Below are 12,815 nucleotides of genomic sequence, written 5' to 3'. Positions count from 1 at the left end.
CATTAAAGAAAAGTCAAAGAAAAGCAACAAAGCGTCTTAGACACGAGCACAAAAGGACTGACGCATGCAAAGGAAATTCAACAATAACAAATTCTATAGAACTGTACATTTTCCTCACCACCCACAGCATCATGACACACACACACACACACACACACACACACACACACACACACACACACACACACACACATGCAAACATGGGCACTCTCAGCCCATTGTCATGTTGACAGGGCAATAGAATGCTATCTGTCTCCCTCTGAGAGTCCTGAAACGTTTAACATTTAGCACAGCCTGGGTGACTGACGTATTGCGGACACACAAACTCAAAAGACCGCACACGCGCTGAGTAGCAGCTTGGAGTGTCACACATGCACAGACAAACAAGCATTTTAGCAACAGATACACGCTGCTGATGACACAAACCTGATGTGTAGCCACAGATGCACACATACACAAACACCAACATGCACATAAGCACATTGACAAGGAGGTGTTGGACACACAAGCATCCACTTAAATGTCACATGTAAGGCAGAAGTCTGGTCTGATGCAGACAAAGTATGTTTTAAGTAGTTAAATCTTAGGTTAAAACAAGATACTGCTGCATTTGCACCATAATATTTTCTCAGAGATTGTGAGATGAAAACATGACTTGTTGCAATAATGCAACTTTAATTGGAAAGAGGTCATTAAGCACAGTGTTGATGAGCCTTGGTCAAAAGCATAGAGTGTAAACATTGATGGACGAAGCCTGAGTGACGTCAGCCATCAGTTACAGGCAGGGGGGCTCTGGAGGCTCATCAACAGCCGCTTCCATGCTGGAAATGCTGTGGCTGTGCAGTGACGGGTTTTAAGCCTCTTGACAAACCGTTTCATCGCGCCCACCTGTCAATCATGTCAGCTATAACGGAATCGTTCATAAAATCAAAACAGTTTTTTCAAAAATGTTGCATTGGCTTCATTTGTGCAAGTTCAGAGGTTGCCGCTTGGTCAAAAGATGTCTCCTGCATGTGCATCAGAAGACTTATTAAGTTAGGTGAGGTAATAAGTGATCACTGTGACATGTGTAGAGGTGTTTTCAGTCACATTGCTGTTGTGTTTTTTCACAAGCACATTATTAAATCGAGTAAAATACAAACATAGCAGTGTGTAATGATGCTTGCTCTGATGCTGCACTTCTGTATTCAGAAGCTGAAGATCTATCAACACATTGGTCCTTCTGCCTTCAGTCGGCTGCACTGATTTAGTGATCTGAAGGAGAAGCTTTTCATTCTGTTGAATACTGCTGTGGACAAGATATGCTGTTAGCGACTGTTAATTATTCATGTAAATAAATTCAGACTGATTAGACATTCCTGCTTTAACAACATTAAGGTATTTATTGATTTCAATGGACCTACTGGCTGAGAGTTTATGGTTAACTAACAGTATTTACTCTTTGAGAGATGTATAATCATATCAAGTGTTACTGTGGACTGATGTTTCAAATAGTTCCTCTTTTCTCAGCGTCGGTCTTCGACACCTTTCTTAAAAAAGATAACACCTGGTGTGCGCTGCCTCTTTTGAATCAACCCCCCACCTGTTTGCACCTCTCCTCCCACATGCTCACTGTGCACTTTGTGCTTGGCAACAAAAAAACCACAGAGATGGGCAAAGAGAATGTCGAGGTCAGAAAACTGTCTGAGTGCTCCTTGAGATGGTTGTTGCTCCACTATGAAAAAAAAAAAGGGCCTAAAGAGATACACAAAGATACATTTTACAGCTGAAAGTATTCTCCTTCTTCTTCCTTTTCACCTTCTTCTTCTCCTGTTGTAGCTCTTTGCTCCTCAAAGGAACGTAAGCCATGGACAAGTGTTCATTCCATCTCACTGAGTTTTTGGCAGGTCTCTTAAGATTTCCAGTTAAGCCCACTCATAGACATTTCTGCCCAGTACCATGAGTTTTATATTCAGAACTGTGGAAAGTAAAAAAAAAAACCTGCAATAACAAAAAATGGGAGCGCTTTCAACACAGTTTAAAATACACTGAACGCAGAAATTGTGATCAGGACTGAAGATCTTGTTTAATACAAAATGGAAATACTTGTCTCAGTTTAGGTCATTATTCCTATGTATCTATTAAAACATTGTACTGTGGACTAAAAGGAAGCCAGAACAGTCTGATTGTTGTAAATGTTCCCCAAAGATGGTCACAACAGTCACTGCTCTTAGGCAAAGTTGAAGAACAAACAAAAGGGAAATGTAAAATGTATCATCTGTTGTAAACATTGATCAGAGATTACAGACAGACTTCTTGGTTTAGATATGTTTTACACCAACATACTTCATTTTACACAGAAGAAGGAGACATACTGTAGTTTCTTTCACCATGAAAGGATTAGTACCAAAGGTTTGGACAGGCTAACTTCAGATTGTACCGCTACATAAAATACAGGTTTTCAGCAAAACTGTTGGCCGGTATACAACCAGAAACAAGCCGATCTGAACATTGAATTGATATATATTTTAGACTCATCCAATTTTGTTGTAGCGATAATGTTTCTCCATTCTCAAGTGTAATGGTAGTAAAAAAAAAAAAGATGGAATAAATTTGAAAGAGCCAAACAAATTTGGGACAAGGATCGTTTTACATTTGAATGATCCTTTAAGATTAGTCTTCTTATTAGAATTTAGTGTGTGTGTGTGTGTGTGTGTGTGTGTGTGTGTGTGTGTGTGTGTGTGTGTGTGTGTGTGTGTGTGTGTGTGTGTGTGTGTGTGTGTGTGTGTGTGTGTGTGTGTGTGTGTGTGTGTGTGTGTGTGTGTGTGTGTGTGTGTGTGTGTGTGTGTGTGTGTGTGTGTGTGTGTGTGTGTGTGTGTGTGTGTGTGTGTGTGTGTGTGTGTGTGTGTGTGTGTGTGTGTGTGTGTGTGTGTGTGTGTGTGTGTGTGTGTGTGTGTGTGTGTGTGTGTGTGTGTGTGTGTGTGTGTGTGTGTGTGTGTGTGTGTGTGTGTGTGTGTGTGTGTGTGTGTGTGTGTTCATCAGAACAGCAGATCCTGCCCCAGTCAGTTTCCTCCTTGTAGCCAAGGGCAACAGCAGGCAGCAACCCTGTTGGCTGCCACCGACCTAACCTTGACCCCCGAGGTCACCACTCTGTGCAAGTGTGTGGGTGGGTGTGTGTGTGTGTGTGTGTTCTTAGGATTTATCACAGCATATGTGTCTGACTGCTGGTCGCGCTGACATATGTGATGGGGCCCCTTTGCCGATTTCACCCTGTGTGACGCTGTGTGTGTGTGTGTGTGTGTGTATGTGTGTGTGTTTGTGTGTATCTGCAAGCATACGCATGAGTTAAAACATATATTTTTTCTCAGTCTCGTAAGGATGACTTTTCCCTTCTTGTGTATGTCAGGCTGTGTGTGTGTGTTTGTGTTGTGCTCTCAGCAGGGATGTCATAGCCCCGTTGCCCTTCATTGGGGAATTTTAACACTTTCACTGCTGGATTCCCTTCATCCTAATAAACCTCCTTCTGACTGCCCATATGTCACTCCTCTGCTCCACTTTTACTCTCTTTTTTTCTCCTCTCTTGTTAGTTAAAACAGGCTAAACCTCCGAAAGTTTTCTTGTATTTCCGTTCCACTTTGTGGTATTGTCATATATTTTTGCATTTCCATTCAAATCTGCACAAGAATGGAAATGTCTACTTGTGAGTTCTTTCTCTGATATTTCATTATCTGTATTCCTTTTTTATTGATTCTTCTTAACATATGAATGTATTTTTTGAGTTTGCTGTTTGCCTTTTGGTCGCAAGTTTCCACATTTTCCGACCCCAAACTGTGCCAAAGATGTTCAAAGCAGTCACACCTCCGCATGTGAGACTGTCACACACATGCACACAATATATATATATATATATATACACACAAAGTGGGGAGTTCAAAAGTGTTTTTCTTTACCATTCACCAATGCCAGTGCTGTTAGAAACATCAGATTCGAGTGACAAGTTCTTGTGCATACACACAGAAAATACACACACTAAATGGCTGACAGTGGAATGCATCCCAAGAAGGCAGCAGTATCTTCACGTGTGTGTTTGTGAGCATGTGTGTGTTTTTGTGTGTACCTGCCCATTAAAGCGAGTGTAATAATAAAATAATTGCGTGTCTTCCCGCTATAAGCGTGTGTGTTTAATCAGAAGACAAAGTTTCTACTTCCTCCTGGGAGCCAATTAAAGCTCAATAAAGAACCTGGCAGAGAGACAGAGACAGACAGAGAGAGAGAATGAGTCTAAAGAGCAGAAAGGAAAGCGAGAAAGGAGGGAAGGAGCGGCAGAGAGAAGCTGAGAGATGGATGGATGGAGTCTATGATACAGAGAGGGAACCGAACAGGGAGGTAGTGTTAGAACAATGGGAAGAGAGATGAATAGAACGTGTCAGAAATAGTAGAGGATGGGAAGATAGGAAGAGACAAATGGATGGTGAAGCTGTGTGTGTGTTTGTGTGTGTGTGTGTGTGTGTGTGTGTGTGTGTGTGTGTGTGTGTGTGTGTGTGTGTGTGTGTGTGTGTGTGTTTATGACACTTTCAAGAATGTGCCACAACTCCTATATAGGTCAATGGAGGTTGAGCAGGGGGGGTTTACGCTGCCAGTTTGTGAGGTGGAAACATCAGATTGATAGTATTACTAACTGCACGAGCCTACTGGAGCCCTATGGGGATAAAACTAAGAAATATGTCCACATTACTGGAGTCCTACAATTCTTAAATACTGGCTACTTGTCACTTGGAGAACCTCTTTCAAAATACTCTGCTCACCTTCTTTACTTGTCTGTCTGTAGCTTGGCACCCAAATACATGTCTGAAATGCTTGTGTGCATGACATGTGACATATGACATTTGTACGTAGCCTGCTGGCCATCAAAAGAGTTTGAACAAAAAGAGGTAGAGCAGAGTTGAATTGAAATCTTTTACTCCTGCTCTTCTGAATTGTGTTTGTGTCTTTTATTTATTTTTGTAACTTTCTAAAGCACTTAGAATACCCTGTGCCTAGCTTAACATCTTGCCAAAGGACTACAGTTGAAACTTTGCCTGCTGGCTAACACTGGCACATTTACAGAAATGTTGATTAATGTGCACCGTCCTTTAAATAAATAAATGTAATGAAATGAATTTCCTCATTGTATGAGACGTGCCATGCAAATAAAACTGCCTTGCCTTGCTTATGGGGCAGCAAAACTTCCCTGCAAGCAGACAGACATGAAGTGGCATTTTGTGATAACCTTATTTGGGCTGAAGATTTTTGGGTCATTCCCACACTGTGTGCTTTCAAAATACTTTGGGTAATTGCCCTGTATATAGCATCTACGGGGTGATTTATTTAAGCTATCCATCATCTCATCTCTTCCTCTGTGTTATTTTTCTCTCATCTCTCTTCCTAGGCGGCACAGACATAGTGTCATGTTTCATGGGCCAGAACCCGACGGTTCCAGTGTATCGGGGCGAGATCCAAACAAGAAACCTCGGCATGGCTGTGGAAGCCTGGAGCCTTGAAGGTAAGAGAGTGTGTGCATATTCGGAGTGATTGTTTTGCTAAGAAATGGAATAGTACTGACTTTTTGTTTGTCGACCTTTTTAAAGCCAAAATTGTATAATTCATACTGAAAACAGGGACGAGGGAACACTAAGAGGTTTTGAGGAAGATGCTAGTAAGAAATCAAGGGGGGGTCTGGAAATGCATTAAAGGCTTTATGCAATTTTTTGATCCAGCAGATGTCGCCCTTGAGCACCAGCATGAAACCAAAACAACTCGCGCTGCATTGTTGTGTTAGCATGCTAATGCTAGCGATCTTTATTATGCTTGTATCTTCACACTGCATGTAAATTTTCCCGAAATGAGCGTGATCTAGAAACACAGTTAAGCAGTGAGTACAGTATGTTATTCTTCTTTTCTCTTGTCCCTCAATTAAACAACTTTTATTCGCGAGGGGAGGAGTCAGCCGGCCGTCCCGACGATGTAAACAAACTGAAAATATGACCCGGAAAGCACCCGGAAAATGCAAACATTGGCTAGAATTTGAAGCTAGCCACTGCTGACAAACCGTGAGAGTAATTAGTGAACTTTCTAAATGCAGGTCAAAAACTTAAGGCAACACCATCTTTTCATTTACAAACCAAACAAAATACTGTGACTGTTACGTTGCTGGAAGTCTTCAAAGCCCTCTTTGTTTTTCTCATTGATTTTAGTCCCTTGTTCCCCAGCGCCCGATCCCTTCTGCAGGCTGCTCTGGCATGTCTCCACCACCTCAAAGGAGAGTGGATTGAAGAATAATCTAAAGGCAGTTTTGTAGGAAGAGCTTGGGATTGTTTTAGTGGGTCTGTAAGCCTATAACACCGTCCTGAGGGAGGAGGTGATTTCTGTGTGAAACCACACACTAAAGTGTATCAGGGTGTGAGTTTGGGATACATCACCAGGTGATTTCCTTCAAATCTAAGAACGCTTTATGTGTGTGTTTGTGTTTAAGCGTGTGTGCCCAAGTATAGGTTTGTGTTGTTGAACATCTGAGCCATCTAACTTTGCTTTTTGTACCTTTAAATTCTGTGTGTGTGTGTGTGTGTGTGTGTGTGTGTGTGTGTGTGTGTGTGTGTGTGTGTGTGTGTGTGTACAGGTAAGCCAGTATGGGGAGAGAGTGGGGAGCTCGTGTGTTTGAAGCCAATCCCCTGCGCACCAACTCACTTCTGGAATGATGAGAACGGGAGCAAATATCATAAAGCGTACTTTTCTACGTATCCTGGTGAGAGTACAAACATCAAAGATGAACACAAACATACATTCAGTAGACATAAACACACAAAGATACCAGGAAGAATAAAGGAACACTTGTTACATTACACACTCTGTTACATCTTTAAGAAATACCTTCTAACTCAACCCTTCTTTATGTCCTTACTGCATCTAACATTTATACACTTAGACACAAGCACAAAACACATCTTATACATTTCTATTGCACGTTTTGCTGTTTAACATTTTTACACTTGTTATTTATTAGCAGGCATTTCTTACTTTAAGAACACTGTATGACACTTCATTGTGTGTTCCTTCTCTTCAGGCGTGTGGGCTCACGGAGACTACTGTAAAATCAACCCAAAGACAGGAGGCATTGTCATGCTGGGCAGAAGGTCAGCCATTTCTTTATTTTTTTTAAAATGTTCTTTTACATGAGTGTGTGATAAGATGACGTTGCAAGTGGACAGGTAGAAAAAGAATATATGCAAATTGCTCTTTAAAAAATGTAAGAAGCTAATCCTTTGAGTGTCCCATGTTGGGATAAGAAACAGCCTTTTTGTTGGAAATGAAGCACAGCAGCCCATTATATTGTTTGTGAGCCCGGTGGCTTATGAAGGATTTTAATTGAATGACACATTGTAAGATTATTTAAAAAGAAAAAACTCCCCATGAAACTAACTTGTGGTGGTCATGTCATGACCAATTGCAACGGGATCGACCCAATCACAAGATAGAAAGCTTTTTAATTGGTCGAAAAATGGGAGAAAAATTTAGGATGATTGATCAGACATCTGAGATGTTTGAGAGGATGATTAAAGGCATTTTGTTATGTAATAATACTCAGATGCTTTATTGAAATATATTTGGCAGATAAATGAACATAAACAGCACAGAAACTCTGGATTCAAACCAGGGGAATGTACTCTTCATATCATGGGGACTTTAAATGTGGATGCTGTCTTCCTGATTCATTGAGATAAACTGAACGTTTGGAAATGTACAGAACATGAGATTCCTACAGCTATAAAAAGAAAAAAAGAAAAAAAACCTTTGTATATAACCTTAATTTTTGTCTGCAGTGACGGAACATTGAACCCCAACGGAGTCCGATTCGGCAGCTCAGAGATCTACAACATTGGTGAGTCTCGAATGTCACAGTCGGAGCAGTGTGTGGTTTTAAGTAAAGAAATGTGTAAACCGTTTTTCTGAAATCAACAGAGATGTGGTTCTGTTAATGTTGGTTAAAGAAATGTAGCATCTCATCATACAGTTTTGCATAGTGGGATGTTTTAACTTTGCTCATTTATCAGTTTTATACAGCATGCCACATAAAAGCACAATTCTTCTTTTTGTAAGTAAAAGGAAATCTGTGTCTCTGTGATATATTTTAAAGTTGTGAATGTGGTTTGAAGCTCTCTGTTCTCTCCTCCTCCTTCAAACTATCCCAACACTCAATCATTTCCTCTTCACTTGTCTTTTCCTCTCATCTTTGCTTCCTTACTTTTTTCACCTTTCACCTCCTCTTTTCTCCATGTGTCTGTGCTGCTCTCATCACTTCTGTGTTGTCTCCTTGTCCTCTACTCTGCCCTCTCCTCTCTATAGTTGAGGCTTTTGAGGAAGTGTCAGACAGTCTCTGCGTGCCTCAGTACAACTCAGACGGGGAAGAGCGAGTTATTTTGTTCTTGAAGATGGCACCCGGGAAGCCCTTCAGTCCAGAGTTGGTAGGAAAGATTAGAGGAGCCATTAGAAAAGCTCTGTCTGCCCGACACGTCCCCGCGCTGCTGCTGGAGACCAGAGACATTCCTGTAAGAGAAATATGACTCAGATATGAATAATAACTGTCAGATTATTCTGTCACAATGGCTACATCTGTAAAAGTCAGCTCTCGTTTGAATGACAGCTCTTTTCTTCTTCCCTTCTGCAGTACACCATCAGCGGTAAGAAGGTGGAGGTGGCTGTGAAACAAGTGATCGCCGGCAGGGAGGTGGCGCAAAGAGGAGCTTTCTCCAACCCCGATTCACTGGACCTCTACAAGAACATTCCTGAACTGCAGAACTATTAGAGAGCACGTTTCACAGAGCTCGAGAAAGGACCTGAAACAGAAAACCATCTGAAGATCACTCAGCGTAGATTTTACATTAACTTCATTTACAGGTACAGGTGCAGGGAGACATCCAGGTGGGCCGAAGGGAAAATTAACAATATGAAGATACCCTAAGCTGTGTGCAGGGCATCAAAACAAACAAAAAAAATATATATATATGTAACATCCACATGTAAAAAACATTAGGTGTACTGGTGGATTGGGTACTTTCATCAAACAGCTGCTTTACTCTACTATGTTGTGCTGGACTGGAGTCAGCTTTACGAGTTCTATGACGTGCACAGCTTGTGAATAAGCTCGTACTCTGAGGCCGGCCAGCAAAGAAGCATTTCTCTCTGTGTCACCAGGTGTTGGTCCTGACTTGATCCTTAACTGATAATCCATGTAAGTGTGTACATCCCCTAGCTCTGGTCAGATATATCACTATGTCATAATTGTGTGGGGTGTATTGCTTTATTACATGTAAATATTTGGATACTTATTTTTTGACTTTGCAATTACACTAGCATCGTAATCTTACATTTAAAGATATTGACCGAAACACCAGTTAACCAAAGTGAAAGGGATTTAGATGGTTGTAGAATGAACTAGAGAACTTACTGAACTTTGTCCTTTTATTAAATGTGTTTATTTTCCTGTAAATTGTCTTTGACATGTTAGAACTGTAACTAACACTGGACTATGTTACTTCTGATTCTTTTTCACTCTATCCAAGACATCAAGGAATAATTTAAGGAACCTCTATGTAGGATTTTGAGTCATGTTGGCCCTACTATGTCAAGCAAATGATCAAACAGGTCATTTAAAAATCAAGCGTGAACCTGTTGTCCATGTTTGACATGTTAATGCAGTAAAAATGTGATCCAGCCTCCTTTTGCTTTGTACATAAGAAAGCTGGCTTACTTATTCACATGATAGAAGAAGATTAAATGGAGAGTTTTTTGCTCACTAATAGCACTACAGAAACACTGGTGAAAAATAACAAATACTACTAAGTTTAATGTCATGTTGGGAGAAACCTGGCCAGAATCTGACTTGTGGCGCACAGATATTAATGTTGGGGAATTATAGAATCTTTGGAGGAAACTTTTCTCCAAAGATCATTTCTTACTGATACTTAAGCAGCACTTTTCTTACTGGACTGTTTTTAAAAGGACATTTCTTGTTTGACTTTTGATTCATTCTGTCTCTCTGCTTTGTTTTCATCTTAAAACATGTTTAATGGTACTTAAAAAAAAAAACAGATTGACCTGAAAACTCCTCAATTCATCTTGAGTGTCATATTTGCTTTTCAAAAACACCCTGTGGAGTTTTTGACTACTGCCAGAGATACTGTATGTTGTTTTATCTTTGTGGGTACTCATTCTGTATGTGACACATAAGCATGCAGTTGTTACTTCCATTTCCACTGATTGACATGTGGGGTGTGTTAAGAAAGTGGGAAAGCAAATGCTGCAAGCTAGAAAACATGGGTGTAATCAAAGGACGTTTCATGTGAAAAGAGGAAAAAAACCTATTTTCAAATATGTTGGGATCTTTTAAGGCCCAATGATCCACAGATTGCTCCTTGTTAAAAAAAAAAAACCTGTATGCATCACACTGTATGTTCTGTTAATTTCAGAAGAAAGATCCACAGGGTTCCTATCAACTCTTAAGACAAAGAGCTGTCTTAGCTGTACACTGTGCACTTTGGTTCTGTTTGCTACATGTTGTAGTCTGATACTTATGGCAGACCTACTCTTCTATTCCGTGGTGTGCATGCAGGTTATGGAGTTTTTTTCTCCGCACTCAGTCTTGCCAATAATAGGCCAAAAGTCTGCAAAAATCATTCTTGGTTCGTCACATATATTTGTTGAATTTAGGTTGTATTTGGTTCTTCCGTTTCCGCCTCAAGTGAATCAATAATGTCATTTCTACTTTTGTTTTGGTGTTGCAACAACGTTTATTAAATCAGCTGTAACACGTGTGTGTTGATTATTTCTACGTTCAAGTATCGTGCTTTTACACAACAGAATGGTGATGATAGTGATAGATGTGCTAGAAATTGACATCCATGGTTATTAACGGGCTATCTGGTGGTGCAGTGATTAGCGCTATAGCCTCAGTGAGGAGGTTCCTGGGTTGAATCCCTGTTGGAAGGGAGCCCTCTGTGTGGCGCTTGCAAGTTCTCCCCATGCATGTGTGGGCTCCTTCTGGGTGGTACTCCCTCCTCCTCCCACAGTACAAAGCTCCTTGGGTTAATAAGTGACTGAATTTGCCTGTAGGTGTGAATGTGAGTGGCAGCCCTTTGATTGACTGGCAAACAGTCAAGTTGGGAGATATTAGCATTTGAAACGTAAAGGTCCAGTGTACCAGATCAGGGGATCTATTAGCAGAATTACTTGCATAGATTTATCATTAATATGTACGTTTTTTTTTTTATTATAACCATCTAAAAAAATACAAATCTTAGTCTTTTGAATCTACAGACACAGTGAGTGTGGTCCACAGTCTGCTGTCCAGAGCAGACTAACAAAGCAGTTGCCTTGGAGAGGGCTTTTTATAATTTGCAATTGCCACTGTTGGGTGGGGGAGTGATTTTTAGATGACTGCAACTTAAAGACTTACAAACATACAGCTAGAGGCCTCTTAGTCCTACGCTGCTTCTTTCAGTCTTGTGCAAGGCATCTGGTATCCTACTCTTTTTTTTTTTTTTAAAGATTTATTTGTGGGATTTTTGGGGGGTGGGGAGGGCGCGCACTAACCAATGTGCCACCAGCGCCCGTGGTATCCTACTCTGAACTGTCACTTATACCCAAATTAGAAGACTTAAAGCTAGTTCATGTGCTAAAAAAGAAAACTTGTTTTCCAAACTTCAGCCTGGTTGCAGGTTTACAGTGGCAGAACTGCTTCCCTAAGCTAAGATTCTATTTATGCAGGACACAGCACACGTGTGCAATGTTAAGTCAATGTTTATGTTTTTAACTGATTTACTAAAATATTAGTATTTGTGTTCTGACTCAAAAAACAACCAGAAACTCAAAACACTGCCAAACATCCATTCATTTATTTGAATGAGAATGTTCACAGGGATTAGTCTTTTGCTTCTTTGTGGTGCACATCTTCACCTTCAGGTTTCAACACAATCAGCAGCAAATAACATTCATTCGCTGAATCAGCATTGGAGCTGTTTGGGTTTATCTTGACCACCTCAGCATGTGAACTTTTGCTTCAGTGTGAAGAATAAACAGCTTTCCGTCTGGTGAATCAACAGAGAAAACTGTGTGTCTGGTAATTGTCTGTCAAATGTTTGAGTACTGTGGGGATAGAAGCCAGTCATTTTGACAGACATCCACTTTAGAAATAAACTTGGCAGTTTTAAAACTCTCTGTAACCTTTATTAGTGTGAGCGCTCAGACCTGCCAGTCAGCGGCACTTCAAAACAGAACAGAGAGAGAGAATTGTAAAAATAGAAGAAGTGAGACTTGGTTAAAGTCCAGCTCCTCAGTGTAAAAAGTCTCACCAATCCAATGTTCAAGGGTTTTATTTATTCCTCCCTTCAGTCAGTCAAACATGAGAAAATGTTTGGTTGGCATGCTGTCAGTCTGTGGAAGAGAGAGGAGGGAGTGATGCAGAAATGAGCAGTGTGGGCTGACTGTAGGAATGTTGACAAATGAAAGGCTGAAGTGTTTACCAAATTCAGAAATAATAACCACCTGATGAGCATGAATGCTAAGTGCCATGCGGTCCCCCAGAGGGGTTGGCTGTTGTTCTGTGATTCATCCCTATAGTCTCATAACTGAGCACATCCCAAACCACAAAATGACGCTGTTAATGGCTTGATTGTACACTGCATGCTTACAGGAGTTGACAGTTAACTCACTCAGGTAGATTCATTAAAATTCCAATTTAAATTGGAGTTGCACAGATTAGTGATGGTCTGCTTACTCCTTTTTCTAGAAACACACCTGTGTTG

The 12,815-nt window shown here is 40.6% G+C and overlaps 1 protein-coding gene across 1 annotated transcript in view; it reads left to right on the top strand.

Moving 5' to 3' along the window:
• The window catches only part of aacs (acetoacetyl-CoA synthetase), a 39,509-nt gene extending 28,683 nt beyond the window's left edge, over window positions 1-10,826 (top strand). Inside the window, exons 13-18 of the mRNA XM_061038480.1 lie at window positions 5,408-5,521; window positions 6,635-6,760; window positions 7,079-7,148; window positions 7,836-7,894; window positions 8,359-8,561; window positions 8,681-10,826. Coding sequence (XP_060894463.1) covers window positions 5,408-5,521; window positions 6,635-6,760; window positions 7,079-7,148; window positions 7,836-7,894; window positions 8,359-8,561; window positions 8,681-8,818 — 710 coding nt within the window. The 3' untranslated portion in view covers window positions 8,819-10,826. The remainder of the gene's footprint in view (window positions 1-5,407; window positions 5,522-6,634; window positions 6,761-7,078; window positions 7,149-7,835; window positions 7,895-8,358; window positions 8,562-8,680) is intronic.
• Window positions 10,827-12,815: the final 1,989 nt, after the last annotated feature.

Source organism: Labrus mixtus, chromosome 5 (assembly GCF_963584025.1).
Source record: "Labrus mixtus chromosome 5, fLabMix1.1, whole genome shotgun sequence".
In the NCBI taxonomy this organism is placed as follows: domain Eukaryota; kingdom Metazoa; phylum Chordata; class Actinopteri; order Labriformes; family Labridae; genus Labrus; species Labrus mixtus.
This window is presented reverse-complemented; position numbering and strand designations above follow the sequence as displayed.